Source organism: Macaca fascicularis, chromosome 16 (assembly GCF_037993035.2).
Source record: "Macaca fascicularis isolate 582-1 chromosome 16, T2T-MFA8v1.1".
Taxonomy (NCBI): Eukaryota; Metazoa; Chordata; class Mammalia; order Primates; family Cercopithecidae; genus Macaca; species Macaca fascicularis.
In genome coordinates this window covers 39,432,619-39,449,877 of record NC_088390.1, presented here as the reverse complement: position 1 = coordinate 39,449,877, position 17,259 = coordinate 39,432,619, and the positions used below count along the sequence as shown (strand labels likewise).

The window sequence follows — 17,259 nt, the reverse complement described above, 5'->3', positions numbered from 1 at the left end:
GACACAAAGCCACTGGCATCCAGGAGCATAAGGACAGGAGTTTGGACAGGGTGATGCTGTACAGAAACCACAGAACAATGACTGTGCTGGAGGGAAGTGGGATGTGTTTGTAGATTGTCTGGATTCTCTCCCACTCCGTGAACCATATCCAAAAGGATTCCTGGCTGAGGGTCTCCTCGTCTAAATGATGAAAGCCCTGCCTACCCTTCCCTGGGGCCCTGTCTGCTTACTAGGCCTTTCTTTCCACACAGCCCCTGGCCTTGGAATTCTCACCCTGCTCCAGACCCCTGCGCCTACCTCAGTCAATGGCCCCCACCCTCTCCCTAGGTCGTGCCCTTCCCGTGGCTGGCTCCAGCCCTTCCTTCCCAGCCACTCTCTTCTGTACCAGCTTTAGTGTGTCCCCAAACCCCCTCCCCAACACAGCCTGAGTGCTGACATGTCCTCCCCCTCTCCATCCCTGACCCCCAACCCCATCATCATCTTCTCTCATTCCTGCATTCATCCATTCTCTCCCCATTTTTTAGTTTGAGAACATTCCTTGATTTGGACTCCAGGCTGGCCTTGTCCATTCATAAGTGATTGAGGTTTAACCCATAAATCTCCCATTTATTCATTCATTAGGCATCTCCTGAGTGCCTGGTGTATGCCTGGCCCTGTAAAGGAACTTTGAGGTCCAGAGAGACAGCCCAGAACTTGGCCTCAGGATGCTCCAGCCTGCTGGCGGAAACAGTTAAAGGCTCATGATGACATGCTGTGGCAGGGGCTCCAGCAGGCAGATGTGGAAGATACAACAGAGCAAGGGAAAGAGTTGCTTTGGGTGGGGTTGGGTAGCTGAATCTTCAGTGACAAGTGGGAAGATGGTCAGGTGGACAAGGTAGAAAGACACTCTGGGCAGAAGGAGATGCATTTGTGCAGAGTGGGGACCGGTGATGCCCAATCCAGGCAGCCCCGCATGGTGCCACGAGACAGAGGCTGCTCAGAACAAGGCTAGGGAAGGGGTGGGTAAGGAGCCTGGGGTCCTTGGAAACATGGGAGGGAGTTACACAATTTACATTTGGAAAGCTTATTCTGCAGACTATTTGGAGAAGGTAAGACAGAGAAAGGGATCTGGTAAAGGCTTATACAGTCCCATAAGTTCATTTTCCACCTATTGTGAGCACTAAACATTTAGGATGATGGCTCTGCACCGCCCCCAACCTCCCACTGCCAAGGGCCATTTCTTCTGCCAATGGAAAAAAAAGAAGGAAGCTTCTCTTCTACTTGGCCATTGCAGCCCCAAGGGGCAAACACCTTGGCATACAAGAAGGCCTTGCATTTTTATTCCACTGCTGTGTCACCATGTTTTCTTCCTCCTGGTGTCCTCACCTTCAGCTCATGACTCAGAAGAAAAGTTAGTCAATAAAACAAAGGAGTTTGACTCATTTTATAATCCCATTCTACAGATTTGGCAACTGAGGCAAGGAGTTGGCCTGGCGAAGTGACCTGAATTTGTTTCCCATTGCTGCTGCAACAGATTACCACAAATGTAGTGGCTGAAAACAACACAAATTCATTATCTTAAAATTCTGGAGGTCAGAAGTCCAAAATGGATTTCCCTAGGCTCAATAAAATCAAGGTTGTTGGCAGGCCTGTGTTCCTTTTGGCAGCTCTAGGGGAAAATTCATTCCCCCGCCTTTTCCTGCTTCTAGAAGCTACCTGCATCCCTGGGCTCATGGCTCCTTCCTCTGTCTTCAAAGCCAGCAGCATAGCATTTTTCCATTCTCTCTCTGACCTTGATCCTCCTGCCTCCCTTTCATAGGAACCTCTGTGATTACATCGGGTCCTACTTCCATAATTTAGGATAGTCTCTCCATCTCAAGAGCTTTAACTTAATCACACCTGCAATGTCCCTTTTGCCGCGTAAGGTAACCTAGTCAGTTTCCGGAGGTGGGGATGTGGACACCTTTGGAGGCCATTATTCTGCTTATCACAGGGTCTTTTCAGCATCCCTTTGAGCTTTTCAATCCCAGGACTCCATGAGCATCTGTTGTTACTGACCCATGGCTCTGTCCGTCTTTGTTCTTTCAGAGGAAACGACATTTGAAGCAGGAGTGAAAGTTCAGATCCACAGTCAATCTGAGCCACCTTTCATCCAAGAGCTGGGCTTTGGGGTGGCTCCAGGGTTCCAGACCTTTGTGGCCACACAGGAGCAGAGGGTAAGTTCCCTGGGCTCCCAGGATTGATGGTCCTCAACCTCCCCTGACTCCCTGCAGAGGCACAAGGAGGAGAAATGGAATTCCTACTTGGTCAAGGGCTTTACTGTGAAACTGGAGAAAGGTGTTGACTAACCTTCTTCACCAGTTCTCCTGTACCACCTGTTGGTTCCTAAAATTGGGCATGAAGGAAACCCGGCTCATTTTTCTTTTCACCAAGCTGGTTGGGTTTTTTCTTTTCCAGACGATTCTGTTACAGTTAACTTTTTGCACAAGTTAATTTAAAAAAAAAAAAAGTTTTTTTTTTTTTGGCCAGGGGATGCTAAGGGAAACTGCTAACCAGGGTTTGATATGTTTCATCACTTGTGTTAATACAATTCAAAGCAGCCTACAAAAAGAAAAGGGGTGGAGGCGTCCCTCTCCCATCACAGAGTTTAAGTGGAGCAAACCCTTGTTACGTGGGCTCCTGCCTGCTCTCTTTGATATAGCGCTGGGGAGGGGACCTCACCCGTCCAGCTGGGCCTGCTGCATCAATTCTGTCTGTGGGTGGAGGGAGGACGGGCACAGCCTCACGTCTGAAGCGAGTCTTACATCTCAAAAGGGAGACCTTCGCAAACTCTCAGTAGGGAGGCAGTCTCAAAGCAGGACTGCGGAGAGACACGGACTCTGTTTCTTTCTCTTATCTCCTGGATACTTGTTGCCTAGTTTTCCTAGAATAAACGCTGGAAAGACTGTAACTGGGAGGGAATCCTAAACGAATCATCTAAGACAAGTTTCTGGGGGAGACCTTAGGCAGAGCTAAGTCAGTGAGTAGTGAAGGCACCCGCTCTGGGGTGTGGGAAAGGGAGATTCAGGGAGAACCACGATGGAGGAGCAAGGAAAGATACATACACATAATGGATGAGCTCAGCTTGCTTTTAAAATGCAGATGGACAGGCAGCCTAGGTGAGCTGAGAGCCTGAGCTACTAGCCTAGGTGAGCTCCTGAGTACTGTCAAAAGTAAACAAAGCTGGACATGGGATGACATGGTGAGGGCAGATTTTAATCAGTTATATACTTTTGCAATAAGGAAGAGGGTGCAGCATGAGCTGAACTCAACCCCAATTCATAGAGAAGGCCCGGGTGTTTCAAAGAGAGAATGAGAGAGTGGGTAGAGGCAACAGCAAGGGCTTGAGCAACAGAGTCAGAGAAGTAAAAAATCACAAAAAACAGGAAGGGGCTTGGGTGCTGGTCCTTGTGAAAAGCATCTGGATTTGCTAACTGGTGCTTATTGAAGTTAGTTAGGCTCCTACCCTAACTAGCTCAAATGTCATCTTTCATCTGGTACTGATCACAGCTGTTTAGCCATTTTATAAAGTGATATTCTGCATTAAAAACTGGTTGTAGGGCTGGGCATGGTGGTTCATGCCTGTAATCCCAGCACTTTGGGAGGCCAAGGCAGGAGGATCGCTTGAGCCCAGAAGTTCAAGACCAGCCTAGGCAACATCATGAGACCTTATCTCTATTTAAAAAAAAAAAAAAAAAAAATTACTTAGGCATGGTGGTGCATGCCTGTGATCCCAGCTACTTGGGCAGTGGAGGTGGAAGGATCACTTGAGCCTGGGAGGTACAGGCTACAGTAAGCTGAGATTGCACCACTGCCCTCCAGCCTAGGAGACAGAGCTAGACCCTGTCTTAAAAAAAATGAAATAAAATAAAAAACTGGTCATAAATCTGTACATAAGCGATATTATTTTTTACTCTCTGGGAAAGTGTTGATGGCGTAGGCCTCACAAACTGTGCCCTGTACACAATGCCTGGGCAGTTAATAAAGGCCAAGGTCAACCTTCACTGAAGCACACAGGGAATGGGATTGCAGCTTTGATGCAGGGGCAAGAGGTGCTGGAATGTTAGTCTGGCCTCTATGGGCTCCCAGAGACTGAGACAAGTGGTGCAAGCAGAAAAGGGGATCTCCAAGGGTATGCAAGGTAGAAACCAAATGGTGCAACCAGGAAAATGTATCCTTGAGGACAAAGGAGGGCATAAGGATGGCAGGGGCAAAGTTCAAGGCTAAGGATTTGAGAGTCAAGAAGAGAGAGAACAACGATTATCCAGTAAAGGCATGCAGATGGACAGGCAGCCTAGGTGAGCTGAAAGCCTGAGCTACTAGACTAGGTGAGCTCCTGAGTACTGTCAAAAGTAAACAAAGCTGGACATGGGTTAACACGGCGAGGGCAGATTTTAATCAATTATTTACTTTTGCAGTAGGGAAGAGGGTGCAGCATGAGCTGAACTCAACCCCAATTCATAGAGAGGCCTTGGGTGTTTTAAAGAGAGAATGAGGGAATGGGTGGAGGGAACAGCAAGGGCTTGAGCAGCAGAGCCAGAGAAGTAAAAAATCACAAAAAACAAGGTATTGGTCCCTGTGAAAAGCATCTGGGTTTGCTAACTGGTGCTTATTGAAGTTAGTTAGGCTCCTACCCTCCCACAGAGATGGGGACACAGGGGCCCTATATTCAGGTGTTGGCTGAAACAAACAGTAAGTAAATTCTCTTAGCAGCCTCGAGTTTTCTCAGGCAGGCACTTTAAGAGGGGATAGAGGCATTCTAGGGATGCGGCCTTGAGCTGTTAGAAACTATGCTAGTGTTTGTTCAAGTCTTCATAGGCCAACCAAGGGTGAGGCTTAGAAGAGAAGAAGGCCCAGAAGAGCCTGGCCAAAGTTTGATCAAGGAGAGAAAATCGGTCAGCACTCCCTTCTATTGTATGAATAAACCCACATCCCTTCAAAGAACCAGGCACAGGTTAGACTCATCAATATGTGTATAAATTGTGACTATCTAAAAGTAAATTTTTAATTAGTTGTCCATGGCAAATCTGACTTTGTGGCTTGTTGAACGTACCTACCCCCACTGTCATGAATTACTTACTTGTGTTGACATCTCTCTGCTATCTGCATTGTTATCAGCAGGCAGAATAAGTGAAGAGCATTCCTTGGAACCCAGTGTGTAACTTCTCCCCACCGCTGGTAAAGGGTGGAGAGGAGGAGGTTCTCTGTAGGCTGCTATTTTTCATCAGCCTGAGAGATGTGCTTTTTCCTCCCCCAGTCCTGGATGATCTTCCATTAGTGAGATGGAAGAAATTTCTGGGCTGGGTGGGAAGTTGGAGCTATGACTTCTAGGAAGCCTTAAGTTTCTCTTTCCCTTCCCAATATGAAACAGAAGGACTCCCCTTGGTGAGTAGGATGAGGAAATAGAACATATTCCCAGCTTTGGAGGGCAAATTCGCTGTTAGCTTTGAAGTGTATTCTCAGAAAATCAGCCCCATTCATGTCTGTATTTTCATGATTATTATAACTAATAAGATATTTGTTAAACATTTTACAGTCTTCAAAGCATTTCCGCATCATCTCATTTCATCGTTTCATTTATATTAATAGAGAAATACAAAAACACATCCCAGAGCTAAATCTAATAATACATTATATTTACATGTGTATAAAAGGGCATATTCATAGGAAATAAGACTTGAAGGAAATCAGCCAAAATACCCACAGTGGGGGAATTATGAATGATTTATTTTCTTCTGTGGGCTTTCCGTCTCTTTCATGTTGTGACTTTGTTCTATTTATTCATACAGCAAATATTTGCTGAATACCTACTATGAGTGAAGTGGTAGAGACACAGTGGTAAACAAAACAGACCCCGTCTCCACCCTCACAGAGCCTGTAGATTAGTGGTTTCTTTAACAAAGGAAAAAATAATGTTAAGTCAAGTATATTTTGGGGATTTAGCCCCAGCTGTATGATCTCATTCTGCGAGTATGCAAACCTATCCAGTTGATCCTGGTCCTCAGACACTTCATTTCATTAATTGTTAAGAGGCATATCTGTGTTCACATTTTAGCATTTCTGAAATAAGGATTTGTTTTACAATCAATTAAGTCTTAAAATTACAATAAGCAGTGTTTGTTTTTCTTTCTTGGTTATACATAAAATCGTGATGCATCTTATAGTATATGGTATATCAATAAAATGTGGCAACTACATTGCTATCAATCCAAGATTCTTCTGCTTTGGCTCAAAGTTTAAGGAAAGTGCAGGAAGGCCGGGGTGACAAGTGGTAGGAAGCAGAAAGCACTTTCCTGGAAGGTTGGTGTGAATCATGCTAGGAAAATTGACTCCAGAGTAAGAGCCCTAAGAGGAACTAGTGGCTTAAAGGAATCCTACCATGAGTCTTTGTATACATGGGAAAGTCTTTTTGCGTGGTGAAAATTATCTCACCCATGCATAATTACACACACACCACACTTTCCAAATGTTTTAAATTTTATTTTATTGACCTAAAGAATATACTCTTGGGCTGCAACCCAGTCCAAAGATTGCTTTCTTAACCTGCATTTGCCCTAAAAACAAATAAGCCAAGGTATGCCTTGGCTGCCTTCCTAAACAACCTTGAGAAGTGCCCTGGTTAGCTCAGTTGCTGTAGAAGCCCCTGCACAATCCCAGGACCACCAGAGACAGGTAGCCGGATAATATGCTGGAAGCAGAAATAGAACCCTGGGAGGGGTAAAAGAATAACAACAGTTCCTATCAGTGGAGCACATGCCACCTGCCAGGCATTATGCTTCAGGGACGCTTGAGGCACATTATCTCATGTAATCTGCCACAACAACCCTGCAAGGGAGGTACTGATATCTCCACTTTCCAGATGACAAAACTGCGCGGTTAAGTAACTTGTTCAAGGTTGCGTAGCTAGGGGAGCAGCAGGGTTGGGCTTCAAGCCCAAATCTGCCACGTTCCCACACCCATGCTCTTTCTGCTCTGCCACACTGCACGGGTGTAACTCAGGAAGACTTTCTGGAGAGAGCACACAGGGAGCTAATCCAGGGAGGGACTGGCTGGCAGGCTGGTCTTTTCTCACCATAAGCCCAAAGAAATAAGGCTACTCGGCACTGTGGAGAACAAATCAGCATAGTAGCCCAGAGGCCTGGATTCTAGTCCTGCTGTGTCATGGGACTTTGGATAGGTCACTGCCATCTCTGGGCCTCAGTTTTTCCGTCTATAAAATGAGAGGATTCCATGAGACGAACTCAAATGACCTCTAGCATTCACCACCTGGGAGTCCCTGCCCCTGCTCACTTAAGGACACAGGGATCACCAGGAAGTTTGGCCGACAGCAGTTCTGCACCCACTCCCTGCTCTGTCAGCTGGCTGGGGATGCTCATAAGGTAAATTAGGACAAGAATGTGAGACAAACGATCTCCCCAGCTCTGGGAGGCAGAACCTAGGCTCCTACTAGAGAGAAGCGGGAGCTGGGGTGGAGTCGCCTAAAACTCTAAGAGAGAGGCTCTGGCTACCCTCCTTGGTAGTACCCCTTCCTCAACCCACATCCACAGTGGTCACAGCACTACCCAACATAACACCCTTACATTCCAGGGCTTTCTGTAACTTACAAAAATCTAAACCCCTTAGAATGGCTCTGGAGTCCCTGCCCAGCCTGGCCCCTGCTTACCTCTCCAGCCTCCTCATCTGCCTGTGGTTGACCAGCATGGACCCTACATCCCAATGATGCAGAACTGTCCACCAAACACCCCATTCTCTTTGATGACTGCCTCTGTGCATCTGTTCTCTGTGTTCCCTCTGCCCTTCTTTGTCTCATGTACCTGGCAAAGGCCTATTCACACTTCCAGATACCACCCAAAGGTCGTGGCCTTTAAGAAGAACTTTGCTGTCTTATCCTGCCACCTTCCTAGGGATAGTTAGCCACTCCATACAACATTTTGTTCATTTATTCCCTCAGCAAGTACTTGCTGAGCACTGAATGTACTGGGAAAATTAAGATAAGCAAGACCCTGTCTTGGAGCACTCACAGAATGAAGTGGGGGATTGGGCATTTTTTATCACACTCCTAAGGATACAACATTCCCATGTAGGCTTACTTCATGTGGATCACTGCTCCTGACACCTACCTCTCCAGAACTGCCTTCTTTTACCTCTCGCAGCCCTTGTCTCTTATAGACTGGGAGCCCTCTGAGGGCAAGGATAGTGTCTTTTGGATTCTGTGGTCCCAGTGCCTTGCTTATAGATAAGTTCCATAAATGTGAGTTGTTGGAAGTACAACTAGATAATCAATCCAATGTTATGCTCTAATGCTCCCCGCTGCCTCCTCAACTCACCTCTGCCAACTGTCCCATTAAAAGTCTGCCCTGAAGGCCCTTCCTCCTGAGGCGATGAAGCCAGGCTGTGATGGATGATCTAGTCATATTGTTTCTGGCTTAGACAAGCTAATCAAAGCAAAAGCTCATGAAAGGGGTCAGGGCTAGGGAGATAGATCTGGAAGCCATCTGTGTAGATAACAGTGGATGAACAGATGAGAGAGCCAGCACAGAATTCTGGAATTCGGGGAAAATTAAATGAGTGAGAAAATATACGTGAAACTGCAAAGCTGGGCTATTCATGCGGCATGGGGACAGGACTAAGCTGTCTTCAACGTTGACATCACCAATCAGACTCTTTGCTCAAACCATGATTATTTATTTATTTATTCATTCATTCATTCATTCATTCATTCATTTTTGGAGACAGAGTCTCACTCTGTCACCCAGGCTGGAGTGCAGTAGTGCGATCTCTGCTCACTGCAACCTCCACCTCCTGAGTTCAAGGAAATCTCGTGCCTCAGCCTCTGGAGCAGCTGAAATTACAGGCTTGTGCCACCATACCTGGCTAATTTTTGTATTTTTAGTAGAGACGTGGTTTCACCACTTTGACCAGACTGGTCTCGAACTCCTGGCCTCAAGTGATCCGCCCACCTCTGCCTCCCAAAGTGCTGGGATTATAGGTGTGAGCCACCATGCCTGGCCTTCCAAGTCATGATTTGCTATCAGAAGCCTTTAATCATCTCCCACCCTCTCTTCAAAGACCCTGGTGGTGATTCTTGTTTCTTAAGTGTTGATCCATGTATTCATCCAATATTTATTCAACCACCTTGCTTGTACTTCTTGGTGGTTCTGGGAATGAATCTAGAGATTCTGGGCAATCAGTTGGCCCACCATCTTTATTGTTCAGGAAATTTCCTGGAAATCATGGCCCTGGGTTTATATTTGACAGCCTCAGAAACACCTTGGAGAGCCAGGGTTGAATGTCACTGCCCAGAGGCATCCCACTCTCACCAGGAACCTCTTTCACTACCAGCTGGAAACCACCAGGAATGAGAAGGTTTCCATTCCACAACCTAGACTTTATATCACTTGAGCTGTATCTAAAGTGCCCTGAGAATGCCTACCATCACACCACACCTTGCATCTAACTGCTGCCTTTCTAGCCTGTTTAGACTATAATAAAGGCAAATAAGAATACTTAGGTCTTGCCAGCCCTAGTTAGGTCTTTGGCAGGACCAGTTGGCTCCTACAGAAGCCTAAGCCTCTGCCTCTGGTGTAAGTTGGCCACATTTCCACCATTTGGAGGGAATCCCACCATGGCTCACAAGAAGAAAGTATCCCTCACCCCACCCCTAAATAAAAAGACCCAGCAGCTTGGTGGGATGCCCACTGCCTGCTTTTGACAGCTCCTCTCAAGCTTCCAATTATAACTTCCTAAGTGCCTTTCAAAAGGGAAGACTCATTTGTCAATCTGACAGCCAAATCCGTGGTCCTTAATATCCATATTTCACGGACCCCATTAGAAATGGAAGCTTGCCCAGTTGGTTTTTCTCAAGGCAGAGGAGAGAATTTATTACACATGCCTTTAGTGACTTCCAAATGGCCAAAGATGGAGCCACATAAATATGGAAGCATCCATTTCCACCCCATCAAAGCACTGGAGAGGTGCCATGAGGTGAGATGGCCCGCTGTGTAGACATTGCATTCACCGTCAACAGGGTACACTGTTTCCCATGAATAGCGCAAGAATAAGAATCAATTAAGCATCTGCTAGCTTAGCTACTTAATCACTTGTTGCCACTCAGCCTCTAAAGTAGCAATATCTTCAGATCCCCAGACGATTTTGCCAAGAGTCAAGTTTTCACCATTTTTTCCTGCACAATATGAGCTTGATTTTATCAAGGTGGACTTGACAGCAGAGGATGGGGGAGAAATGAGAAGGATTCTTCAAAGAATTGCTGATTGGCTAGGATGAGCTAGGTATTGTGCTTAGCACTGTTGGGGAATTGAAAACTGAATCCCATAAAAATATACTCCAGTCTTACGAGGACTTAAAATTATTCTTTATCTTACCTCCCCACTACCTTGCAGCCTCTCCCTCTCCTTGCCTTCCAAACAAAGAGTCACCAAAAAGTTCTCTATCTAGTCAGTCCCTAATGTCGGTTACACACAGTCAACTGCAGCCTGAAAATATTAAATGGAAAATTCCAGAAATAATCAGTTGTGCACCATTCTGAGTGGCGTGACGAAATCTTGCACCATCCCACTTCATCCCACCCAGGACGTGAATCAGCCCTTTGTCCAGCGTATCCACGCTGCGTACATACACTGCCCACCTGCTGATCACTTAGCCATCTCAGTGATCAGATTTACTATCAAGGTACGGCAATGCTTGTGTTCAAGTCACCCTTGTTTTACTTAATCATGGCTCCAAGGAGCAAGAGTCATGATGCTGGCATATTGTTATAATTGTTCTATTTTGTTATTAGTTATTTTTGTTTATCTCTTACTGTACCTAATTTATAAATTAAACTTTATCAGAGGTATGTATGTATGTATAGGGAAAAAAACATGATACATGTAGGGGTGGGTACTATCTGCAGTTTCAGACATCCACTGGTGGTCTTGGAACGTATTCCCATGGATAAGGGGGGCCTGCAGTACTTGCTTATCCCTGCTTCTTCATTTCCCTTTTTCTTGCCAGTCCACCTCCAACACGCCACTGAAACTTTTCTTTGTCAAGGTTGCTCACGAGATCTCTTTAGCTTAACCCAGCCTTTGTTGACAGGGATACTCCTCAGTCTTTGTCCCACCTGGTTTCTCACCAGCATGTGGACTGTGGCCCACACCCTCCCTGAGACACTCCTCTTCACTCCTGTCCGGCTTCCTCTCACCTCCCTGCCCACTCTGCCTTGGCCCCCTTCAAAAGCAATTCTTCCCCTGCCACCCCTTACCTAGTGGCACTCCGGGTTGCTGTATTGTCCTCTCCCAGGTTACAGCGTCCTTTCCCATAATTCCCAGACTGCCACCCCAGCCCGGACCTTTTTCCTGAGCTCCAGACCCAACATTCCAGGGGCTGCTAAACTCCTCACTTAGAGTGCCATGGACATCCCAAATCAATAGTCAAAACTAAATTCATCCTCTCCCTGTCCCCACACCTGCACTTCATAATTGATGCTCCCCTAGATTCAAAACTCTGTAAATGGCGGGAGTGCAAATCCCCATTTGCTAGTTGTGGAACCTTGTTTCTCAGTCTCTTCATCCGCAAAATGGGGATAATGCTAGTTCCTACCTCAGAGGGGGACTGGAGGACTAAGTGGGTTCATACATGTAATACCCATAGAACAGTTGGCATACCATAAGTGCCCAATTGATGCTAGCTGTTATTATCCCCCACCCCAGACACTACTTTAGTTCAGTTCCTTATGTTTTTTCACCCAGATAAGAACAACAACTGCCTCACCGGCGCCCCCCCCCCCCACCCCAGTGCTCACTCTGTCCCTCCCCAACCCATTCTCTGCATCAACATGACCGTTCTAAAATACAGCCCTGCTCCTCTCCCTCCCTCGTGAACCACAGAGTGAAGTCCAAGAATCTCTTCATAGACCTCTCTAGTCTAGCTCCTGCCTCTCTTTCAGTGGCCTCTCACTCTACTCCCCCAGCCTCCCACACAACACCCCAGCGATATTAAACAGAGCCCTCCTCCCAGCATTGCACACTCTCTCCTCGCTCCCTCTGCCAGCAACACCCTTCCCACCCTTTCATCACCTCACTTGTATGTGTCCTTCCTCCAAGATTTAGTGCAAACATGGCCATACCAGAGTATTATGTGGAAATCTCTAGCATAAAATGTATACATTATAACCATCTGTTTACTTATCTGTCTCCCCTGCCAGACTGGGAACTCTTTGGGGATATGATTCTATCGTACTTCTATTCTTTATATTTTACGTGATGCCTTACATATACAAGATATTCAATCAATTGCATTGAATGAAATGAATGAATAAATAAATGTGAGAGAGAGGACTTTACCATGTCACAGCCTGCTTGAGACCCATTAATGTCTTTCCCAGCCCATAAAATAAAGCCCAAATTCTACCTCCTGGCTCCTGCCATCACCTTTTCCAGTGGTTATATCTCACTGCCCTCCAGCACCCAGCCCCCTCTCATCTACATGCAGCCCCACATAGACCTTGAGCGTTCTTCCTGTCCTACTGTCTGATCATCTCATATTGACATTTATTGATCACCTACTATGTGTCAGGCACTGTGTTATGTGTCAGGTTACCAGTGGACAAGACTAACCTGGTTCTTCTTAGAGCTTACAGGCCAGTGGGAGAGGTAGCCAATCAATCAACCAATCAATCATGGAGTAAGAGCTATAGCTGGTTGGGTGTGATGGCTCATACTTATAATCCTAGCACTTTGGGAAGCTGAAGAGGGAGGATCAGGAGTTGGAGACCAGCCTGGGCAACATAGCAAGATGCCATTTCTACAATCAATCAATCAAATAGAAAAGCTACTATTTGTCTGGTAATATGCCCCCAGTATACTGTAAACTTCTTAGAGGAAAAGATTAGGTCTTACAATTCTTAGATGGAATGATGGATGGATGGAACATTGTGCAATGATCTCTGAGGGCTAACTTAAATAATTTACAGTCCATTTAAGTTCTGCTTAGCCTTCAGATATGGTGTAACTTAAACACTCTTTGAACACTAGGAACTAAAAAATAAGTCTTTTTATTGAGACCCAGGAAGAAAGGATAAGCTAGAAATGGTGCTGACATGGCAGCCCCCGCCTGGGTCTACAGTGCAGACCCTTGGTGGTGCCCACCCTCACTAGCATCGCCAGGGAGAACTGGCTGCTCCCGCACCCACTCTGCGCTGGATCTGACATCAAAAGCCGGCTGCTTATCTCTCCGTGGCTTATTTCCTCCTTGGACCCAGGCAGAGGAAAGGAGCCCTAATGTCTATTGACTCACCTACTTTATCTTCCTCAGGAGACAAGTTAATAAATCAGACCATGCTTTGGTTGGTCCTGCTGCCCGGTGCCACGTTATCTTTTGATTCATGGACAGCTCACCGTCTGAACTCCAAATGGAATGGCCTTGGTTTCTGACTTTTTTTAAAGGGGGAAAAACGGCCTATAGAGGACACTTCCATGCATAGGCTAAAAGCTGTTGTATCTTTTTCTTGGCAACTGAGAAGTTTAAAGAATCACCAACACGTCTTTTAGAAATATCAACTATAATGAATGACTGAATATGAACAGTCTTACTGACTGTCACACTCCCTTGGCAAGGGTAAAGGAAGGAGGAGTCTGAAAAAGACACCTCTGTCCTATTCTCCCCTCCTCCTGCACGCTTGAAAACAGCTATTGCCCAGCCATCACAGCTGGAGAAGTCCTTGCATTTGTTTATGTTGTGACAAACGGGCTGGACGGCCCCAGTAATCATTCTCTGTGGGCTAGTAAATCATAGTGTTTATATGTTAGACTGTTCCATCCCCAAAACACCTCTGGTCCCTCACCTACTCAGATCTTTCCCTCTCTGTCTCTCTCTTCCTCTTTGAGTAATTAAAATGTTTTCATAACAGTCAACTGTCTATTAATATAAATTTACCTAATAACACAAGGTATTTGCATGTCTTGCTCCATCCAATGAGAGAATACCCTTTGAAGACAAGCGTTCTGCAGCAGCTAGCACGAACCTAACACTGTAAATCAATGAATGAATAAATGGCAGGCATAATCAATATTGGTTCATTGATTGCTCCAAATGCTGAAGCAGATCCTCTTGTGGAAGAAGAAATCATTCTGAAATGAGAGTCATCACTCCCTTATTTATGTGCTGTGTGTTTTGAAATAGGACTCAGAGTCCTTAAAATAGGGCCTTTGATGCATTTGGGTGACAAAGGATAGGAAGATGGCCTTGGGCCAAGGTCTGCAGGAGAGCCAAGGGGACCACAGAAACCACAGAAGAGACAAGCGGAAGGGGAGCTGCATCTCAGCAAAGAAGCCACCTATCTCTTAGAGAGGGCAGCTGGGACAACTGTTGAGGGGAATATAAACTGGTAGAGCCTCTGGGCTGGGGAGATGGGTAGGGATGCAGCACACATCCATAAAATAAAAGAGCATGCATTCCCTTCAACCTGGCAGTTTTACGTCTTAGAATCTGCCGTAAAGAAGTACATACTCACGTACACCAAGCAACATAGATAAAGATCTTTCCTGCAGCACTGTTTGTATAAGCAGAAATCTAGACACGACTTAAATGTTCATCAATAAAAGGATGATTACATTGAGGAGGGAAGATGCCTATGCATTTCCCCTACCCCCTGCAACAGTTAAACTGGGTAAGGAAGATTTGGAGATCCCTTGAGGAAAATTTCTAAGACATCTTGGTAGGTGAAAAAAGCAAGTTGCAGAACAATACATACAATGTGGTCCCGTTTGTATTAAAAATACCCACACCCTAAACTATATATTTATAAATGCACATGTATGCATATCAGCACACAGAAAAAGTCTAGAGTGGTGCCTACCTACTGAGAGCTGCTCAGAGGAAGAGAACACAATTGAGTGTGCAGGAAGATTCTTCACTTTTACTGGACCCTTGGCATATTTATAAGTATGAATTTATGTATTCATATATTAATTGTGCAGTTTCTAAGGATGTGCATAATGCAGCTATTTACAAATATGTTTTACGGTTTGGACCCAACTCCTAATAGACAGACAGGCTCAAATAAAGGAGAAGGGGTCCCACCTGCTCCGTGTAGCCAGGGACAGCCTTCTCCCTGGACTGCCCCTGTAATACCTTCTTTAGTGGACAGCCTCCACCAGACCCTAATTTGGCTCCCAGCACCTGCAAGGACATAGCGAGAGGCCTATGGCTCAGAAGTTGCTTTTTTGAAAAGCAACGTTTGAAAGATTTTTGTCTATTTTTGAAGTTAGAATTTTTTTAAAAAATTACCTGAGATTAGAGACCACAGTTCCTCCAAATCATCGAAGAGGGCAGGGCATAGGTTCTAGCAGTTTCAGTCACCATGCTATTCTTCCATCCATGTAGGATGGATTTAATTAGCTCAGTGGATTAGATAAGATTCAATTAATTTGAATTGGATTGATTAGTTGCATTAGATTGACAGCCATTTTTAACTGTTCCTTAGCTCCTAAAATCACATTCTCCTCTTCCTTACTCAATGCCCTCAGTTTCTGGGCTGCATCACTGAGATGTCCTGCTCTCGGTTTTAGAAAGTCACATGTCCCTTCTCCACTGTCAAGACAGTGGGTCCTTCACTTCTATGCCTTTTACTTGTTCTGTGTCTGTCACTGGGACTGAGACTTACTCCTGTCCATGCCCAGCACCTGTCCCAGTGCTCAGGACACAGTAGGGGCTCAGATGGTGTTTGTGAAATTGAAGTGAGCCTCCAAGTTTCCCCCAAAAGGCCTGATGGGAACCAGCAGAAGGAGCAGACCAGCAGGGGAGGGGATTCTACCTGGGGTGTCAGGCTGCCCTGATGTCAAGCATCAAAACAGCCTCATCACTGAGGCAGCTGTTTCTGTGACCTGAAGGGGTGATAATGAAGACTGTCTCACCCCTTTCCTGAATGCATTTCTGGTGGTTCCTGATGGCAGAGGCAGGAGAGGAATCTGGGCTTAGCCATATTCAGAACCTCAGTGAGGAGGAGGACAAGTAGGCCTTCCCACCTGTAGTAGTCCGTTTCACACTGCTGATAAAGACATACCCGAGACTGGATAATTTATTTAAAAAAAAGAGGTTTAATGGATTCACAGTTCCACGTGGCTGGGGAGGCCTCACAATCATGTCGGAAGGTGAAAGGCACATCTTACATGGCGGCAGTCAAGAGAGAATGAGAGCCAAGCAAAAGGGGAAACCCCTTATAAAACCGTCAGATCTCGTGAGACTTATTCACTACCATGAGAACAGTATGGAGGAAACCACTCCCATGATTCAATTACCTCCCACCACATCCCTCCCACAACACGTGGAAATTATGGGAATTACAATTCAAGATGAAATTTGGATGGGGACACAGCCAAACCATATTACCACCTCTCAGAGGGGACATGGCAGTGGAAGTGACCTCACTCGGTGGACGACTTTCAAGGAATCATAACTGGTATCAGACCTGTCATGAGGAGACCTCTGTAACATCCCTCTTCGCATGCCATCACAGTTCATTGAGTGGAGCCACCACGCTCACCATCATAACTGGCACAATTCCTTGAAAGTCTTATCTATAAAGTCCAGAACCTTTCTAAAGGCAGCATACCCAGTATCTCACACAGGTGTGCCTCCCAAATTTAAGTACATAGCAATGACTAGAAACCATCTTACAGAAAATAAAACTGGAGCACTGAGAGGTTAAGAAGCCTGCTAAAGGACACACACCTACAAAGTGGTACAGCCTGGAATTAGAGTCGGCTTGACACCAACGCCTGGGCTCTAACTGTTGAGCAATACTGCCTGCAGTTGCCCTCAGGTGTTCTGCTTTTATTCTGCCCAGGAGAACAAGGCAGGCACTGAGGAACTCAGAGATAGAGGAACCTAGACATGGAACCCAAAGCCCTTCTCCTGGGCAGATGCTGTGAGGAACCCCAGGTGCTGGGGAAGGAAGGTCAGCTCAGCAAATGGAAATGGAAATTACCAGACCTGGGGAACGGGGAGAAGGACCACGCAGACCTGCAACCAGCAAAGGCACCCATCCAAAAAAGGCAGGGAGAAGGCATGACAAGGGGCAGAGCCAACACAGAAGGGAGGGTGGGCAATAGGAGCCCCAGAGGCCTGTGGACCATGCTTTTGTTTTGTTTTTCCTTGAAGATTTTATGATATAGCTACTGTAGAAAACGCCAGGGAGGGAACAGAAAAATAGAAAAACATAACCCATAGCACCTCCGTCTA

The 17,259-nt window shown here is 45.9% G+C and overlaps 1 protein-coding gene across 3 annotated transcripts in view; it reads left to right on the top strand.

The window, feature by feature from the left end:
- Positions 1-17,259, top strand: part of ASIC2 (acid sensing ion channel subunit 2) — a 1,129,045-nt gene that overhangs the window by 1,056,567 nt on the left and 55,219 nt on the right. For all 3 annotated transcript variants that reach the window (XM_005583416.4, XM_005583418.4, XM_074018994.1), the window contains one exon: positions 2,068-2,195. In XM_005583416.4, the coding sequence (XP_005583473.1) occupies positions 2,068-2,195 (128 nt within the window). Of the gene's footprint in view, positions 1-2,067; positions 2,196-17,259 lie in introns of those variants that run through there.